We start from the raw sequence: 20,511 nt of genomic DNA, 5'->3' as shown, positions 1-20,511 counted from the left end.
AAGGAGCAGAAATGATAAGGAATGTTTCTGAGGGAAACAAACTCAAGGATTCAATAAATAATATAAAAGGCTTTTGTGCTAAAATAGAACTCTTGTTTTATATATATCTGTAGTTTAGCAATTCTTTATGTTACCCAGAAAAAAGCCAAATCTATTATAATTAGTGAAAACATAGAAAAATACAGCTTAACAACAGAACAAAAAATTGGCTAGTGTTTAGCTTGTAAACCACATATAATATATACATCATGGAACATAAAGCGACTAAGAAACAAATTTCAAGTCCTTTGTAATATGAATACATGATTAGAAATATTTCCATTCCCTACCCTTACAGCAAAGCATATTATATTAGGATAGAATAAAAAATGGAAGCATAGTTACCAGTTTTCAGAGATTTTGAGACCATTAGGTACAAGAAGTGAGCTCTGCTATATGAGTTATTTATCTCTAAAATGCAGGGTTTTTCCTATGTTTCTGATGAAATGTATACACTGTTAACCCATTTTCTGTAGTGTGTTTTTTCAAAATAAAGGCAATTTAAAATTTGGGGTGCTGCATTTACGGATCAATGGTACCCCAGCCCCATCAGGAACCCGGCCCAAGGGTTGGCGAGGGGGCGGGCCATTTGCACGTTCCAGGCCCTAGGACACTGCGGGGTCCCATCCCTGGTACTCCGCTGTTGGAACAGCTCTCTTATCTTCGGGGGCACAGGAAATCCAAAGTCCACTGACTTGAGGAAATCGAGGAGGATCATTTTAGAGTTCAACTTTCATTAATTCTACAGTACAATTTTTAAAAATGTGGCCTGGATAAAAATATTCATATTAACATGAATCTAAGCAATTAATTCAGGGCTCTCAAGTCAACCTTAGCTGGGAGGGAAAGTCATGTGAGATCTCTCAGAAAAAGAATTTTGAAAATTTAAACGATCACGGCTCCCTCTAGAAATGGGCACGGGTCCCGTTATCTTCTAGAGGTTTTATGGAAACGTCAGTGGATGTGCAAGTGTCCGAGCTGAGCAAAGGGCGATGCCCCGACAGCCACCCAGACCCCACTCTGGCCTCCACTGGCTGCAAGGTGACACGCAGACAGGGTGTCAGCTTGGGTCCCGTGAGCCCTCACCGGCGATGCTGGATGACAAGCTGCCACGGCCTAATTTCTACGGAAAGTCCTGATGGAAAGCAATCGGTTGTTATTAAATCCAGCAGCTCCATATTCAAAAATAAAGTGACCAAGTCTTACAATAATTACTACTCAACTCCTCTGTTAAAAGGGGAAAAAACCCAAAACATCAAGCTTAACTCAGTCATCTCCTGAGTGCTTTAGGGGATAAAGGGAATGATTTTTATCAGCAAATTAACTCCTTTCTTCCTTTGCCCCATCTCCACCACTAGCCTTCTTTCCGAGACACCCACTCCACTCACCTCCCAGCCACCACCTGTCACGGACCCAGTGAAGCCCCACACCTCTGCAGGCGCCAGCACCACGGCAGGCCCTTGGGGTGGGGCGGGGTTCATCCCTCCAGCATCTCTGAGTGACCCGGAAACACTGCCCTGAACAGAACCGAGAAAAAGTTCCACACGCTCCAATCATACAAGATAAGGCTTATCTCACCTCAGCACATTGCAAAGTATTTTTTATAGATAGACATGAGGCGAAAAAAGGCCAACTTTGAGAATTTCGTTTTCTTCTCGGTTTGTGAACATTTTGAAACTGCAGAAAAATCAATTCCACTGTAGAGTCAAATGTTGTATTGAACTGACCCAACTATAAATTCCGAATGAAATGAAAACAATCATCAGGAAAAAAACCACACTTTGATCTTTTTAATCTAGACAGATCACATTGTCGGTGGGTAAACGGTATTTTTTTAATGGACACTGAGGGCCTTAAAACAATTGTTTCTAATATCTGTACGACATATTTCAAACTGCAAATCAAGCCGAATCTTGCTTGAAAATAGATCATTGCTGTTGCTGCCCTTGTTTCCAGTTGGGTCGCTCTCTTTCTTGAGCAGAATGCTTCCTTCCCACAACAGGACTCAGCTTTTGGCCCCTTCTTTGCAGATACAGAATTTGAGACGATAACAACAGTGAGTCGACCAATCAGAGACACGTCACAGCAGAACATCTGCATCAGCAGTGAAACGATGCTAATTTCTAGAAGTCTTGCTGAAAAATCACACTTCAATGTGATATAGAAAGAAAACCCAGGAACCCCAATAACACAAGGGGAATAAATGCACCAAAGAGAATGTTTTAGGTTAAAAAAAATAACCTTGGATTCACAAAAGTTTTTAATTTATTCCATACACGTTGTATAGCAGCTTAAAGTAATCTATTATTTCTAGGTTTTGCTTTATTCATTTCCTTTGAATTATGAGATCAAGACTTATAACACAGTTTTATAAAAATAATATCAACTTCGCTTATCTTCTTTGACAATATTAAAATATCCCGCCCAGATAAATCTAAAATAATGAGAAGACTGTGCTGAATTTTGTCCTTTTTAATGGTCAAACACAGGAAGGGTCACATAGAAAACCAAGAACAGCCACATCTACCAAGACTTGCAAACCAACCAACTCCTGTGACCGCCTGGGCACCAGGCGCAGGCACGGAGGGGTCCCGGAAGGGTCTTGCATCCAGCAGCAGAAACACGGACCCCATCAGAACGGCTGCAGGCACCAGTTCGGGCGGAAGACTTGCCTCGCCAGGACAGCCAACCAGACCCAGCAGAGCAGAGACGCCCCACAGGCCGCCCAGCCGCATCCCCTGCAGCTCTTGTGGTCAACTGCATCCCTGTAACGAACTTCTCAGCCAGGTCATTACACATCGAACGTGAGGGGGGCATACAAGTTTACAGGAATAAGTCTGAGGCTAAAGGACTCTCAGGATATCTTCCAATTCATCTTTCTTTTCTAAAAGAGAGATGAACCTTATATTTTACTCCAGAGCAAATATCATATTTTTCAGAAATGCAAACTGGCATAGCTATCGCCCTAGGTGTGACATGGGCGACGCTGACCCTGAAGGAGGCCCCGTGCCCTCCCCATGCGCCCGTCACCCTGTCCAGCAGAGGCCTAGGGCACAGCGACTCCTCAATCTGAGTGCTGAGCACGTGGGCGCTGGCAATGGAGCCGGCGACCACGCGGTGACAGCCGTCATCAGCCACGCCTGGGAGGACGCGCCCTCTTTATAAAGAACAATTGCTTTGCTGTCTCTGGCGGTTTTTTGCTTTGGCTTTAAACAGAATTTGAATACTAGTCTTCCCTTTTAAATTGGGGGAACCCGCGTAAATAGCACGCCCTCCCCTATGTTCACACAGCAGATGGCAGAACACGTATTTTAATTTAGACTCTGACTAGTAGTTGAGACGGACAGTGACCCTCAGAGTTTCTTTTCCAAAGTAACTCCTATGAAATAAAAGACTCTATCAGCAATTATCTTCCAAATTTTCAAAATAGAATTTCACTAGAAAGTACTTATTTTCTCAGTGAACATGGCGCACGAATGTCCAAACAAAGATTTGGGACGACTGAAAATGTCGAGGACGGGGAGCAGACAATCACAATGTCAAGTCATGCACACTGTTACTGGCTCACTTAGAAACACACAACAAAATCGCACTAAGAACAGGGCAAACATGTGGACTCTTAAAATTACTGTTATCATTTTTAGTCTGAGGACATGGGGGACTTCGTGGGGAAGCACTCTGGTTCTTCTAACCCAGCACTTTACTGGGACACGAGCAGGGCACGGCAAGGAGCCACTGGCATGGGCAGATGGCCTCTACGCTCAGATGGGGTCCTGTCACAGAACCCACCGGTGCAAAGTGTCATTCCCTACGGACAGACCCAGGACAACACAAGAGTCAACAGACACAGTGAACCCTTGTTGACACATTCATTCTTCAGCATTCTTTTTTTCAATAAAACTCACTTTAAATTACACTAAAATGGCAAACAGAGCAATTCTTTCCTTCCTTTACACATCCATCACTCCTATATTTCCTGAGGGCAGGCAGAAGGGACCAGAATTACCGCGTCACACGACTGCTTATTGGTGAAACCCGAGAGACTCACCCACAAGCGTTCACACACACCCGGACCCGTGAAAGTGCTGCTGGTTTACTCGAACATTCTCAAAAATCGCTATCGCCCTAAAGGTAAGACCTCTACCGTGTCTCCTTCAGAATCACCGTCCACCTCTCTGAGGATCCACCGCTGGACGCCTTCAGTGACGAGTGGCTCCATGCGCCCCGAGGTCCCCAGGCCCTGGGCCCTGGCAGAGGCGGGCCGGTACCTGTGTGGCCCCAGCGCAACCTCTTTAGAAAACATCTTCAGCTTTCAACCACAGGACAAGAAGAAGTCGGTTCTCGAGGGCACAGAAGAAACACACGGTCGATCTCCCCCTCCCTCAGCAGCATGGAACAGAGACAGAGAGAGTCAGCAGTGGCTGTTTATAGACAAAATATGACAACACTGGGGCAGTCCATTACCGAACACTGCAGACAGGCAAATGCCATCTGGGCAAGTCTAAGATACGTTTGACATCGGCCATATAAATTGAAGTGACAAGCAGGAATCATCTGGAGTTCTAGGTTCGTATATACCAAAATATGTGTGTAGCAAAGAAAAAGAGCTTTCGTGTCCTCAGTAGTTTCGAGTGCGGACAGATGCGGTGGCGTCAGGAGGACGCAGGAGGGGAGGTGGGCCGACTCCAAGCCTGAGCGTGCTCACGGCTCCTGTTGGGAGCATCTCGGGGTCCTGGGTCTTCCCAACGGTGGAAGAAACCCGGAGATGAGGGACCCCAGCCTCGACTCCTCATGCTTCTCCAAAGGACCCATTTCCAGGGCTGTCAGCAGCCGGGGTGGACTTCCTCCAGGCACGTGGTCCCCAGAGCCCTCCCCGCCCTGAGGTCAGAGGCCATTGCTGTTCCTGTGGCAGAGGGGCGGCTTGGCGAGCTCGAGCAGCCCAGCTCGAGGTTTGTTGAGGAACTTGGGGGCGCGCCGCAGGAGCCGCTGGGCCTCCGTGAAGGTCTCGGTGAGCTCCTTCTTCCACTGCACAAACTCGGGGTCACTCTACACAGAAACACACAGGCACAAGTCGGGACAGCCTCCCCATGCGGCCACAGGCGCGGACGCCTCTGGTCACTACCAGGGTCCTCGGAAGCCCCCATGAAAGCACCCTCTATCTCTCTGCCCCACCGTGGGGCCATCAGCAGTGACTCATGCAGTGACCCACTCCAGGGTCTCTGCAGAGAGAAGGCAGGGCTGGGTTAAGCCCCTTGGACGATCCCCATGCAAGGTCCCCGGAGAACCAGTGCCTTTAGGTTCTGCAGAGACCGCCTCTGACTTCTGACTTCCAGAACAACTCAAGTCTAAAAACAAGCCATGAGCAGGACCTCTGACAAATTAAAAAGCATCTCCCCGTATGCAGTGCAGTCCTGAAGCTCTTAATCACGTTTTTGTATCTACCATGGTTTCTCTCTCTAAATACACTCTGTACACACACACGCCCGTACCCCAGTAGAAAAGTGCTCAGGAATTAAATTTGGGCTACGATAGAAATTTGGGGAGAGAAAGATGGCCTTTCTCCAAGAGGAGTCCCTTTGGTACTTCATGTTTATTTAACCATGCAAACCTCAACCTAGAATGTGAGGAAATATAAGATCTGGGAAAATTATGTGTCAAATACAATTCTAGGCCCCTATGACACACTGCACAGAGTTTCCAGATCAAGTCATCAAGTCATTCCATGTACTTCCTCCTCACATTTTCTAATATTTGTTCCTTTAACAATAACTGTTGGGCCGGCCCCATGGCGGAGTGGTTAAAGTTAAATGTGCTCCACTTTGGCAGCCCAGGTTCACAGGTTCAGATCCTGGGCATGGATCTATTCTACTCGTCAGCCATGCCGTGGAGGTGTCCCACATACAAAAAATAGAGGAAGACTGGCACAGATGTTAGCTCATGGCAAATCTTCCTCAGCAAAAAAAAAAAAAAAAGTTAATTTGCTGAGAACTTGTACCTTGGGATTTCTTGCAAAGTCTGTAAGTGATAAAGCATAGGGTAAGAAAATGTTGTCCCACCAGGCAGCCATCTTTGCTGAATATTTATTTAACTGTTCTAACCTTCGTCTAAGGAAAAACGACATGAAAACTCACCTCACATTGCAAGACAAATTGCTTCCCTCCTTTTATCCGCAACAAAATGCACTTTTTGTCTTTAATCTGAGTTTCTTCCACAGACAGAATCTGTTCCATTGTCAGTAAATTTTGCTAGCCATAAAAAGAAAAACAAAATGATTAATTACTTCACATTATTTCAGGATTTCTTAAGTTAAATGAATAAATAACACCCCAAATGATAAGCTTAGAAAAAAAAAATTGGTATTTTTCTTTCTTTGACAATGTTCTAGAAGTGGGAGGAAATGGCTACAAAAGAACCTGAAGAAAAGTTCAAATTAACACATCTCAGAGAAAACCGCAAAGAAAGGAATGTCTCTCTAAGGCAAAAGAGCAAAGCTATTTCCCTCAACACAGAATTGATTTTTGGATGGTTAGGAACCATATCGATGCTTTCCGTAAACTCGATCAACACAGCCGTGAGGGAACGGCAGAGCGCGACAGGACTTACTCGAGCAAAGGCGTGGGGCTGAGTCTCAACCCCGCAGCTCAGTGAATGTCAGGGAACGCTAGCCTGAGAACATCACAATGATCTTCTCAATACCAGTGACAGCCTTAAAAGATGTCACACCAGGGCTATCGCACTATTGCCTAAGGGGATGCTAGAGTGTCGGGGGAACCTTACCATTTTATGTTTGTTTGGATAAATACGCCTGAAACCCTAAATGACAAACACCACCACCATCAACTCTCACATTTCCTTTTTCCTTATTTACACTTAGGAAGCCACCCATGCATATCATGTAGCTTCTCGAATGGAACGCTGAACGTTGACTCTTAAAGATAATTTATTGCATCCGATGTGAAACACAGGAAGACTTTTTTTTAGTTTTCAAACATCCTGAAAGTAAGACAATTTCCTTTCAACGTGCACAAGAGTGACTTACCAGCAGAGAGCACAATAAATGCAAAATATGATCAGGGCCACTCATTATCTGGAAATATTATATATTATAATATATATGGAAATATTATAGAATTATATAATAAGATCTATACAAATTATAACTCAGATCCTGGTAAGTATTATATAATATAAATTATAAAATAGTAAAATATAAATATGTAAACAAAATAATATATATAATATATAAATATATACAAAGAAAATATCTATTTTATATAACATTATATATTTTATATTATATACCACCTACCATCACCTGAGTTGTAATTCAGGACCCCCAAAGAGTCTTATTAATCGTAACTCAGATCCTAGATACAATAACTTTTAGAAAATGACTTCTGGGGCCAGCCCGGTGGTGCAGCAGTTAAGTTCACATGTTCCACTTCTCAGCGGCCCAGGGTTCACTGGTTCGGATCCCAGTTGCGGACATGGCACCGCTTGGCAAGCCATGCTGTGGTAGGTGTCCCACATATAAAGTAGAGGAAGATGAGCACGGATGTTAGCTCAGGGCCAATCTTCCTCAGCAAAAAAAAAGAGGAGGACTGGTGGTAGATGTTAGCTCAGGGCTAATCTTCCTCAATAAAAAAAAAGAAAATGACTTCTGTGGCACTAGTGACAGAAGATCTTGCTTCTCTGCAAAGAATGTGGTGACATGTAATGGCAATCACTCCTAATTAAATGGTGTCCTCACCAAGAGGGATTTAGAAAACACATTCCCAACTCAAAGATAAAGATAAAGGACTCGGGCTTACAGCCGTCCACACGTCTGACCGCTGGGGCACTGAGGGGCAGCCTCCCACACATCCGGGACATCACCCTCCCTGTTAACCGCTGGGCCCGCTGTCCCGCTTCCCACTGGCCGTTCCCTCCCCAAGAGCAGAAACACGCCTTCTGCCTGGGGGGGGTGCCTTCCCCGGTGACAGGCCCTGCGCTCCTCACACAGCAGGTGCTCAATAAATGCTGCTTGACTTGCCAAGAGAGACAGCGTGGACGAGAACTTTCTTGTTAGCTTGTTCACAAACACTGGCTCCTAAAGGACCTGAGCTGCATCTCCCTGTCTAACTGTATGAAATCCCTTACGACACGAGCTGGACCCTCAAAGGCTGCTAAGCAAATTAAATGTGCGTTTTTTTAAACAGCATCTGGCCAAAGATAAATATTCAAAAATTGTAGTTGTTATCATTTCTATTTCTCCCATTTCACAGATGAGGAAACTGAGGCTCAGTCCACGTCATGTGCTCCGAGTCCCAGAGACACCGAGCTGTGGAGTTAAGCGCCTCTGTCTGACTCCGACGTCCCGGAGTTGCTTTCTTTTAGGATCTACCCAACCGCCCTCCAGCCTCCTGACCTCAGCGAACGGCACGGTCTATTTTCAGATATTACGAAATCCTTCCTTTGACTCAGAAGTTTAAAAATTAAAGTCTGCACATTAAAATCTGATGCACACGAGTTAAAATAGAGCGAGCATCGGAGGACGCTTTCTGCAGCCGGTCAGCCATCTGAAGTCCCCAGGTGACGGTCGGCAGAAGGAGACGGCGCACGTGGCCAGCCCGCCCCCGAGACTTACTCGGGACTCCCCCTCGCCTCTCCATTCCAGTCGGTTTGGAAAGAGGTAAAAATATCGCCGCTGCCACTGAGTCAGAAACGGGTTCCCCAGCTTCAGCATGTACCCGTGCATGATGCAGTCTCTTCCCAGCGCGTAATCTGAGGAGCAGAAAATAACCAGAAGTCACACAGGCGCTGGGACAGGATGTCCCCGTTACTCTCAGAGAAAAGGAACTACACGCTTTTTGGAAAAATCAAGTTTGCATAAATCTAACACATTACAGAAACCACGATTTCTGTTTTTAAATGCGTGTTTACTGGGACTCTGAACAACAGGCTTCTTCAACCCTCGACTGGTATAGGAAATGGCCATTGCTCAATATTCTGATAAATTCCTGATGTTCGCTTATGGTTCTGAGAGGGCGAAAGCTTGTTCCCAAGCTATATTTTTATCGGGTGTAACGAGAACTGGAGAAGAGAGAGTCGTTACATTCAAGCTATGCCCACAGCACTCCCGCCTTCCTGTGGGACTGGGGATCTCCCTTCACTCTTATAAAAAAGAACAGAGTGGGGGTTTTCTCGTCCAGTAAGCCAAAGTAACACAAGGATCAGAAACTGTTCATTCCTAGATTTAAGATTATGTTTATCCTCCAAATATATGGTTACGTAGACAGACCAGGCTAATTCAGACTCATGTCGAGCCCTGATTACATTTTTATAGGGAAGTATTGTCTCTTAAAAAAAAAAAGAAAAGCTTAAGTTGAAGTGGCTGGCTTTGCCTTCATTAAAGGCCTTGGTGACCATGCTAACATCATTCATTCACTCCCTTACCCATTCATTGTACAACTATTACGTGGACACCTAGGTGCCGGCGTGTGCTGGGCATTCTGGATCCAGCAATGAGCAAAAGACAAACTCCTCACCCTCGGGGTCACATTCTAAGGAGGACATTCAGACTGTAAACAAACAGGCCATCCCCACGGTGCCTCCCATGAGCACGGGCAGGAGGGGAAGAACCCAGGGGCGAGGGGACGAGGCGGGGTGGAGGCGACGGGGGGAGCTCCACGGAGCTGCCATGTTAACAGCAGAAGCGTCTGCCTTTCTAAAGGGCATTTAAAGTGTCAGCCTTGGATGCTGACTTCCGAGATCTGAGCCCACGCTAGAATGTTCCGTGAGGAAGACTTCTGAGATCTGCAACCGAGACCCAGCTATGCCCAAATGACTCCCCAACAGAGGGAGACCGACTCATTCCCCCGCCAGCCATTCTAACGGCAGCTCTAACGAAAAGGAGCCACTTCAACAAGGTCATTAAGACGTGCGTTTTTTCTGGGTCCAATCTGTCAAGATTTTAGTGCCATCGTGGCTGGCCCGTGAGCAAATTACCATGGATATAAGTTCCTGTGTAAAATCTGCTGGGCAAACAGTCCAGAGCGCTCTCGATGGACCTGTTTTCTAAGGAAGAGCTTAGAAATAAGGGCCCTTTCTCTGCAGAAGGGAGGTGTGCGCGGTCAGAGGGCTGTGACGTCCCCTTGGTGTGCCCAGGTGACTCCGATGCCAGGAGTAAGGATAAAAGCTACTGGGAAACTGCTGATAAGATGATGACGCCACAGCAAGACACCCCACCGAGGCAATCTATTACACAGGGAAGTTCTCTCTGGTCATTCTTGTCCTATATTCACCTCGCAAAGGTCTTTAATTAGAAGTAAAACGAAGTGATATCTTACTATCATCAACCACAATAAATTGAAGTATATAAAATTCATAAGGTCTTAGAAAAAATCAAGAGTGACGATTTGTGGTGCGTCAAGAATAAATGGTTTATTGAACACTGGATGTAATGAGTTCTGCTTTGAAAATCCTCACAGGGCACTCAAATATTGTAAATCAAAATACGGTTGTGCAATTCTTCAATGCTGTTGATAACATAAATGTATTTATAGACACTTACATCTCTGCACAAGTGCCCTGTGATGCTAAGTTCCTGACCAGGGCCAACTACAGACTGTGCGGGGCCCAGTGGAAAAGGAAAATGCAGGCCCCCTGTTTAAAAATCATTAAGAATGTCACGGTGGTGACAGCAGAGCCTTAAACCAAGAATCTGAAGGCTCCAAGATAAGAGGACACACCACAAAACACTGCTGCCTGTCTTGACATATTTTTATTTATGTCAACCGAAGACTGATATATTAAACTGAACTTTTCCAGCCAGAAAAAACTAAAACAGGTTATGGCATTTCCCCCTACTGGAAAGTACTTTATGACCCAAACGCCTTTTCGGCTTTACGAGAACTTTCGAAAATGCACGGCATTGGAAATACTTCGAGACACACTCGCTCTTTTACCTTCTTCGTGGCCGAGCTGCTTATTTTTAGCTCTCTTCCTGGCCTCGAGTTTATCCGTGTCGGTGTTTACTGCTTCGTAAACGGTTTCGGCAATTTCCTGCTGCCAGCGCTCAGAGATCACCAAGGGGAAATTCTTGTAGAGCTCTTGGTCGCAGTCAAGAAGCTTATTTTAAGAAATCGAGAGGTTTATGGTTTAACATACTTACGAAGGCAACAGATTCAAAAGCACCGTAACTGCATGTAGGAAGATAACTAGACGACAGCATATAATCATTCAGAGACAATGGATATTCGTTGTCACAAATCTCTATAGGGACAATCAGGCAACCAGGATCCACGAGTGGTTAGAACTGATGAGCACTTCACTTCTGTTCCTGGATCAGCCAGATTCCGCCCACTTTTCTAGGCTCTCTTCATTACATTTTTGCCAGGGAAAACTAACATATAGAGGGTTTTATTTAAAGTATTAAAAGATTCTAATGACATAAAATTTTATTTATGGCAAGGCTATTTTATTTATAAAAGTACGAAAGTAGACTCCTAAGGTTTCAGACCCAATGACAAGGGAGAAGCCAGGAGGGCTTTCTAACCACCTCAATTAATCTGAGAAGTGAGAAAACCAAAAGATAAGCTAGGAATTTACCATCCATTCCATGAACCTCCCACTGAATTCCAGTCTAACAGCCTGATCATACGTACAAGTGGGTCTAAAGCTTAAGATACACGGAGAGTTCAGGCCGCGTGGCCTTTAAGAGCTGCTGTAATAAAAACTACACTTAAGGACAACATTTCCCTTCCAAACTATTACTCAAAATTCTTCACACTTCCCCCTAGGTGAGGCTGAACTCTGACAATGAGCAAGGAAAATGGTTTCATGCATCTGAGCCACAGTTTGGTGCTGGAAAGGCGAGCAATCCCACTGATGGAAAATAACACGTTTGCCTTTCGAAAGCCCAAATCTCTCTAGAAACATGATTTGCTCACTCTCTTGCCTCGGTACAGGATGGACAGTAGAAAGGTGCGTGATCTAGAGGGAAAAGAGCGAGCGAGCTTGAAGCACTAGGCCGCAGGCCTTCAGCCAATGAGTCGACACCGGAAGCACGTGGGCCCAGCTCCCGATCCGGGCGGCCCCTCCGGCTCACACCGACCCGTTATCATAACGTGCTGATCGAAGATTGCTTGATTCCTACAGCCTCCCCCTTCCTGCTTCCTTCAGACGCCCAAACCAAGCCCAGAGCTCAAATGCTCGGCTGTTCAGAGTGTGAACACCAGAGGCGCGTGCACACCCGTCTGTGAGTGTGTGAGTGTGTGTGTGTGGTGTGGTGCTGGAGCATCAGGCCAGAAGAGCACCCTGATCAGGGACACTGGGCCAGCCCTGAAGAGTCACAGTAAAAACACCCTCCTTTCCAAAGCAGCTGTTCTGGAAGGGTCGACTCTGCCTCACGTACAAACTGCTCCACCTCCCACGGATTCAGGAAGGCCTCATCTTTACGACCCAGCCCATGTTGTTAAAAATGAATAAAATAAACAACAAAATTTATATTTACATGAGGTGAGCTTTTTCCTTAAAGAACAATGTACGATTTGGGCCCCCTTTTCAAAGATAAAGAATAGATGGCTTCTTAAAATGCAGCTCCCACTGGACGAGGCCACCTGGGGCCAGGACCCGGGCTCCTCGTCATGCTGCCGCCCTGCCACCCCCACTTCTGACTCGAAGCGTGCTGGTTCTCGGCTGTTGCTCAGGAAAAGCCCAAACCACATAACAGCAGCTCCTCGTGTGAGCGCTGACTGTATGTCAGGGGGCTTCCCCAGGTCGTCTCATTTATGCCGAGAGAAATCGTGGCGATGGAACCGCTCACGTTCCAGGTGAGACTCCCGCGGTGGCAGGAAGTGACCTGAAGGGTCCCGGTTCGCTCAGCTGAGTGTGGACTTGAGCCCAGGCTGTGACTCTGAAGCCTAGACTATGAGTGACAAAACTTAAGAGGACCTCTTTGTGAGACTCTCTTTTACCATCAAAACATTTCACAGGCTCCCACGTGACGGCCGTTTTATTTTTAGTCCCTCTGATGGACAACAGTACATCTGGTGACAGGAGTCTATGTGACAGCAGTAATCCTGTTAAGTAACTTTGGAAATGGATTGTCCACACGCCCTGCTGCAGAGAGGCGCTAACACACCTGACACGGACTGGGCGTCCAGGACACAGACGCCGCCTAGCGGGGTACACGTCTGGGCACTGGTCACACTGCTGTCCCCGGGCGAGCCACTGCTCCAGACCACAGACGTGGCCGTGGCCCTCTTGACTTCCCTCCTGCCTGAGCCCCAACTCCTGGGAAGCTGGTCCTGCAAACACCCTGATGTCCTCTGGACCCAGCGCTTCTCCTGACACCGCCAATTCTAACAGCTTCCGCTGCCTCCCAGACCCCGGCTGCACTCCTCGTGCCCCACGAGCCAGCTGCTCCCTTCCCCACCATCTTCACACCTTCCTCCAGCCACCTCTGTCCCCATATCCTACGGATGCCGGCTCTGTGTGTCTCTGGTTACACCTCCTGCTAGGACCCTGCGTTTGACGTGTCCCTCTTTTCTCTGCGCCTCGCAGGTGTGTGTGTTAACGGGGCTGCAGCCTTCTGGAGGGGAGGATCTGAGAGGAAAAATGAGGGGGGCCACCAGAAGAAGGGCATAAGCGCAGGCAGCTGAGAGGAGACAGGGAGCATCACGGAGGGAGTGGGGAGATGCGGGGGCAGCAGTGAAAGTGGGGGCAGATGAACGCTGACACGAGTGATACACTTCGACTTAGCCTCCAGAAGCGGAGGATTCCTCTCTGACTCACCATCTGTGATGATATCTTGTCTACTTGGAAATATAATGATATGAACAAAAGTTCCCAAAATGCAGAGGATTAGAGAAAAAAAAAAAAACAGTGATTATTTCACCTTTGACTGACATGCAAAACGATTCCTGCTGTCTGCTCTTTTCATCCCAACACGGAGAGATCTAAATCCTTAGAAGAATTACGATGCCTGGCTCTTTGGCACGAGGGGACGTACAATTGCCATCACACAGTTGTTTTTCTTGCTTCACACATATTCCAGTTTCATTTCAATCACACATATATCCAAATCAATACAACTCTGACCCTTTTGCAGTTTGTCCAACATAAAATGATTAGTCCACAGAAAGCTTTCACAGCTTCTAACTCACGTAGGTCCCTGACTTCCACGTTCTTCAAATACGCAGATATTCGTTTGTAAGTTACATGCCACAAACAGGCCAACACCAAGACAATCACTCAGTTTGGTTCCCAATAAAAAATCCCCCCACCCTCCCAGAAAACCACAAGCAAACATCACCCTCGTACCTTGACGCCTTTGGTATCCTCTTCATCAAACGAACCGATGTCAAAGGCGTCGGCAGCATTGACTTCGCCCCGGGGAGGGATCAGGGGTGGAGGATACTGGAATACCCAAAGAGGTGTGGCTCAGGGATCAGATGACCTTACGGTCCCGTCCCAACCCACCACTCCACAAAGGGGACACCGCGCAGGGTATCCACACGCCGCACCGGGCAGCACGGCGTCCGAGCTCATACAAATCAATCACACGTTTCACAGACGAGCCTGCGCACTGAAACAGCCCCAAAGGGAGCCCTGGATTTTAACAAATTTAAGTAAAAAAAGAAAAAGATTCATGCTCAAAGTCTTAAATAATTATTAAATATAGTGAAGCCTCAAAGCTGCCCATCCTCCCGGTGCAACGTTAAGAAAGCATGTTCTCTCGGATGACGGGGCCACATTCGAGCTGCTGCAGCATTCATGTACAACAGGGCCCCAGACAGAGGGCTCCACACCCACAAAGGTCCTGGGGCCGATGCTGACGGACCAGAGCTGGACCTCTAACTCGAACCAGGCGGGACTAACAGAGCATCAATCCTCCACAGTTTGAGTTCATGCAAAAACAAGTCCAAAGCTGACAACCGATGTTTTTAAAAAACTAATTTTGGGGGTTTGCCTATATCCATGAGAATATCAAAATATCTTGAAATAAAGATGATATCCAATTACGCTAATTCTTAAATTATGTGGTGCTGGGCTGGAAAGTATATGTAAGTTTATGACAAACGTTTCTCACACATTTTTACATAGATCTACATAAAAATAGTCACATATTGAGATAAGACGTCGAGAAGAGCTGAAGCTAAAAATGTCTCAATTGTGCGGACATTTGGATTAGCTACAGAACACTGCACCATGTGTTAATTTATATAGAAGACATTTTCAAAATGTTTAACCTAGGGAAATGAAGAGAGAGTGGCGGCCTCAGAGGGAATTAGCCACCTGGCCACACTTGGACAGAAGAGCAAGAACACCGCGGACAGGGGAGGCGGGGGCGGGGACCCACGGGAGCAGAGCCGGGAGGCAGAGACGGACGGAGAGACGGTGGAGGCCGTGGGAGCCGGGGCGGGGTCCCGGGGGGCATACCTTCTGCAGGTAGACATGCTGCCAGTCAACGCCCTTGAAAAAGCTGTGCCCTTTCACCTCCTGTGCGCTGCAGAAGAGAGAGAGTTGTAACAGCGGTGAGCATGCAGTTGGAACTATAAGAAATGTTTGGCAAAAATTGTCTCTCATTAAGAACACAGAAGAAACAACTACTTCCAGTTCTTTAAGAAAGCAAGGAAAATATGTGTTTTTCAAGGCAACACAGGAAACACTGTGATGTTCAGAAATATTGTATGCTGAAGCTAGGAATATTATCCTAGACGATTATTTATTTGGGATGTTTATTGCAGTTTATGACGACGTAAGAGTTTTCATAGATAAGTGTCTATTTTACAGATATATAAACAGATATATGATATATATATTAAGAAACAAGTTTTCCTCATTATAAATCAAAGAAACAAGTTTTCCTGGGGACCATCGTTAAGGCTCAGCGGGTGCAGAACAGAAGCAGTGTATTTTGAAGACTGCCTGCATCAGGCAGTTCCCAGGCCCCACAGGGGTGCTCTGCCAACCCTGAGCCCCGGGGCGGGTTCTCGGCCCCCTTCCTCTGCCATCACTCCGTGGGTGACGGCACCCTGCCCGGGCCTTCAAGTGCCCTGTCCTAGCAGATGACCCCCGAATCTACACCCCAAGCAAGGCCCCCATGTCCAAGTGCCTTCTCGACCTTTCCACTTAGAAGAGGTGAAAAAGTCTACAGCGGAACTCCTGACTTTCCCTCCCACCCCCTGCAGCCTCGGGCCAACAGGCCAAGACCATCGCGACTCTTCTCTTCCCCCAGTCAGTCCCGGGCCCAACCCCTCCCTAGAACCTCCAATCCTCACGCGATGCTCAGGAGGGGCGGCGGCGTCTCTGATCACAGAGAGGATGCTAAAGGTCCTGCACTGCATCAATGCGTCCAGCCACCACCCAAGCCACCGCCACCACTCACGGGAGCCGCCCTACCTGCCTCCTGACCCAGCCTCCACTCGCCACCGCAGCACAGCCCACCCCTCGGCACAGCGCCCAGGGTCCTGTTCAATGATCTCACCACTGCCTGGCTCCGAACTCTCCAAAGGCCCCGGCACAGGGAACCTGCGAGCCCACCAGCCCGCTGACCCGCTCCTGACCTCTCTCTCCTCTTGCTTTCTTAAATCGTGAAAGCTTGATTCCACCTCGGAGCCCTACCCTCCCTGGCCCCTGCGCCTGGAATGTCTGCCCTCCTTCACAAGGCTGGTGGCTCAGGCCCCGCCCTGCCTCATTGACTTCTTCCTGTGCTTTCACTGTCTGTGGTCCTCTCAATCATCTGACTGTGTCCACAATGTGACCCCCCACCCCCAATGGAAGCTCCCAGAAGGCAGGGACATGTCTAGCTGGGTACTGCCTCAGCCCAGCACTAAGAAGGGTCTGGCACTCAGGGGGTTCAGCAAATATTTATGGAATGAAGGAAGGAAATCCAAGTCAGATTGTGTCCCTCTGCATTTTCACCACCAACACTTGGGTGATTTTCTTATTCTGTTCCACACTGTGCCCGTCACTGTTCCTCACATTAACTGTGGTAAGCTAACAAGAAGTCTGCCTGCACACATATACATCCAAGCAACTAAAAATACCCCAGGGAGAAGACTTCTGGTTCAGGTCGGTGACCGAGCACAGGCATATGACTTCACTCCTTCCCAGCAACCACCAAAATGATCCAAGAGGAACGTGGAGGCACAAATCCACCGGGAAGAGAGTGACAGAGGACCATCAGCAGACAAGATGGGAGTGGATGGAGGAGCAGACACTGACGGCAAAAAGTGCCAGAGTTGTGCTCCTCTTCAGCAGCCCGGGTTCATGGGTTAAGATCCCAGGTGTGGACCTATGCCACTCACCAACCATGCTGTGGAGGTCTCCCACATACAAAAAAAATAAAGAAAGATTGGCACAGATGTTAGCTCAGGGTGAATCTTCCTCAGCAAAAAAAAAAAAAAAAAAAAGTGGCAGACTGCTGCCCTGGGGGCAGAGATGCTGAGCTGCAGGCTCATCACAGTGTGAGGCAGGGCGAGGGGCTGGGAGTCGGGGAGGCACAGGCTGAAGACAGAATGTTGACTGGAACTCTGTACATGGAACCCTTCACACATGCACACTTATGCTCATACCTCGTCCTTTCTTCCTCTGCATCCAACCGAAAACAACTGCAGCTGGTGTTTATTCTAATGAGTGGGGGGACCTATGAAAGGTTCCACATTTTTTGTTTGTTTTTTAGTGAGGAAGATTGGCCCTGGGCTAACATCTGTGCCCATCTTCCTCTATTTTGTATGTGGGCTGCTGCCACAGCATGGTTTGATGAGTAGTGTAGGTCCGCATCTGGGATCTGAACATTCGAACCCCAGGCTGCTGAAGACAAGCGCACAAACTTAACCACTATGCCACCAGGCCACCCTGAAAGGTTCTACTTTTAAGAAATTAAACCTGCTAAAGATTTTAAAAAGCAATCAATAAAAGGGTTGGAAACTTAAGCTATCAGAAAGTCAAACAGAATCAAAGCAAAGACATAGGTAATAGACAAGATCAGGAGCGTGGATGACCATTCTAGAAATCCCAGCTTCCATCTAACAGGAGTTCTAGGGGCGATCCAAGGGAATGGAGGCGAGGAGGTGTCGGATAAATCAAATGAAGAGCCGTCCCAGTGGGGGGACTTGAAGTCCCGACATGACTGAGAGCCATGTTCCACACCAGCCCTGACTCTTCACGGGGCGCAGTAAAGCGGTGTCTGCAAAGTTCGGGGGCAAGTACTCTCGGTTTAGAACTGTAGATGCAGCCAAAAGGCCAGTCAAGCTTGAGGACAGCAGGAAGACACTTCAGACATGCAGGAGCACAGAAAGTTTACCCCCACACGCCCTCTCTCATCTTCTCACATGAGAACTTGCTCCAGCTGAAGGGTCTGGGACGCGGCATGCAGACCCAGAAACGCGGAAGGCACGGGCTTAAAGTCTACGGCAGATTCAAACCAGGAGGACCAACAAAGGCAAGGGCCTGGTAGGAGGGTGCTGATGAGCAGGAAGAGAAAGGAGGCCAGCACTCTCTGGAGCCCGTAGGCTGAGTCCCCACGAAAGGAAAGAGAAAACAGAGTCCACAGCTGTGAGATCATCTTTTGAAACATAAAATAGATATTAAAAAATTTTATATATATAAAATATATATAAATACACACACATATCATATATACGCCATATATATATAAAACAAAGTGCATGACCAGGCTCTGTAGAAACTGTGTAAGGAATGACACTTACGTTGCCATATAGTATAAATACTGCTTTTTCACTGGCAACTTTTGAAATCAGCCTTTTGTGCAAAGCGCAAAGATTGATTAGGATCCCAGACGAGGGAAGAAACAGCATCAATTTGACAATGTAAAAATAAAACTTAACAATGCCAGAAACTAAGCAGTGGGAGAGAAGACCACAACGCAAGACAGGATGCCCACCTCTCCTTCTATATATTAGGGACTCGAGAAACACTATTTATAGTGGGGGAACAAGGCCCACTGGGGAAGTACATTAATTTAAAGTGTCAAAGGGTAAGCGAAAAAGGAACCAAAAACAGTGCTTCAACTCTTTTGGGAGGTGGTGGAAAGGGACAGCTATATGGAGAGTAATAACTGAGCTAAATCTTTACCTATTATTGCAGGAATAAGTAATTTCTCAAATTAATAAATAAGGAAATATGCATATAAGCACATTCTTTAGCTATCTATATAATATACATATAATATATAGATATAATATGTATACACACATATGCTACTGTAAAAACACGCATGCACACACATCTATGACACACATACATGAGTTAAAAGTTGTTTCTTATGCAAACCAAGCGATGGCGGAGGGAGAAAGAGGGGAAAGATCTCTCTTAAGTCTTTTTCTAGCAGCTTTCCAGGTATTACCGTCTGGGTTTTTTTTTTTTTTTTTTGGCAGAGGGAGCAGCGGGTAGAAAGCACGTATAAGATGCAGTTAGTTTTGCATGAGAGAAAATATGCGAGTACCTGATCAGAATGTGAAACTGCCAAAATCACAAACATAATCATTACTAAAACTTAACCAAATGGACTATGCAATGTCGGAATTCATTCCCATCACCCACAAGACTGACTTCTCAAGTTAAGAAGTTAGCGACCCCTCCAACTTGTTAATTACAGAACACATAGGAAAATACACATCTATTTCCCATGTAATTTTTTCCCCTTGAATTGAGATGGAAGATTTTTAAGGACAAGGCAAGACTTTTTTTTTTTTTTTTTTTTTGAGGAAGATTAGCCCTGAGCTAACCACTGCCAGTCCTCCTCTTTTTTGCTGAGGAATCCTGGCCCTGAGCTAACATCCGTGCCCATCCTCCTCTACTTTATATGTGGGACGCCTACCACAGCATGGCGTGCCAAGCAGTACCATGTCCACACCCGGGATCCGAACCGGCGAATCCTGGGCCGCCAAGAAGCAGAACATGCGAACTTAACCGCTGCGCCACTGGGCCAGCCCCAAGGCAAGACTTTTGATATATGGCAAGTAACTATTTGCTTTCCGGTAAAGACAGCGAAAGGCAGAAACAATGGCCTACCCGCCGCCGTGACAGCCGAGCCGCTTACTGACGTCTCGCTGGAGCAGGCCCTGCAGGAGGGACTTCAGCTCAGGGGAGAAAGTGTCTGGAAGTTCCACATTCTGGGGGAAAAAAGAGCAGGATTTCAAACATGCATCCACGGACACAGCCTCCTCACACTCAGTCAGATTTAGAGGATAGTGTTGAAGATGGCAGATTCATCACAAATATTTACTCTAAAGAAACGAAACAGTTACTAGTCCTTTTCAGAGTCGATCGACAGGCTGGGGCCAGGCCAGAAGAATCAGAGGGCTCCTCCTCTTCTGCAGCTCAGAGGTTTTCCCTCTGATTTGATCTCTTTAGCTTTGTTCCCAGTTTTCTGCACCTTTCTCTTACTATCGGTTGGCAAATCTTGATTTTTACCTTGTCATCTATTTCCATTCATTTTTCTTTCAGAAATTCTTCTAGGGA

The 20,511-nt window shown here is 46.8% G+C and overlaps 1 protein-coding gene across 4 annotated transcripts in view; it reads right to left on the bottom strand.

Moving 5' to 3' along the window:
- Window positions 1-1,814: 1,814 nt before the first annotated feature.
- Window positions 1,815-20,511, bottom strand: part of GRK3 (G protein-coupled receptor kinase 3) — a 128,291-nt gene continuing 109,594 nt past the window's right edge. For all 4 annotated transcript variants that reach the window (XM_046639772.1, XM_046639773.1, XM_046639775.1 and 1 more), the window contains 7 exons: window positions 20,062-20,162; window positions 15,463-15,529; window positions 14,344-14,439; window positions 10,986-11,148; window positions 8,666-8,802; window positions 6,171-6,284; window positions 1,815-5,085 (listed from right to left, as the gene is read on the bottom strand). In XM_046639772.1, the coding sequence (XP_046495728.1) occupies window positions 4,924-5,085; window positions 6,171-6,284; window positions 8,666-8,802; window positions 10,986-11,148; window positions 14,344-14,439; window positions 15,463-15,529; window positions 20,062-20,162 (840 nt within the window). In that variant the 3' untranslated portion in view covers window positions 1,815-4,923. The remainder of the gene's footprint in view (window positions 5,086-6,170; window positions 6,285-8,665; window positions 8,803-10,985; window positions 11,149-14,343; window positions 14,440-15,462; window positions 15,530-20,061; window positions 20,163-20,511) is intronic.

Source organism: Equus quagga, chromosome 15 (assembly GCF_021613505.1).
Source record: "Equus quagga isolate Etosha38 chromosome 15, UCLA_HA_Equagga_1.0, whole genome shotgun sequence".
NCBI classification, from domain to species: Eukaryota; Metazoa; Chordata; class Mammalia; order Perissodactyla; family Equidae; genus Equus; species Equus quagga.
This window is presented reverse-complemented; position numbering and strand designations above follow the sequence as displayed.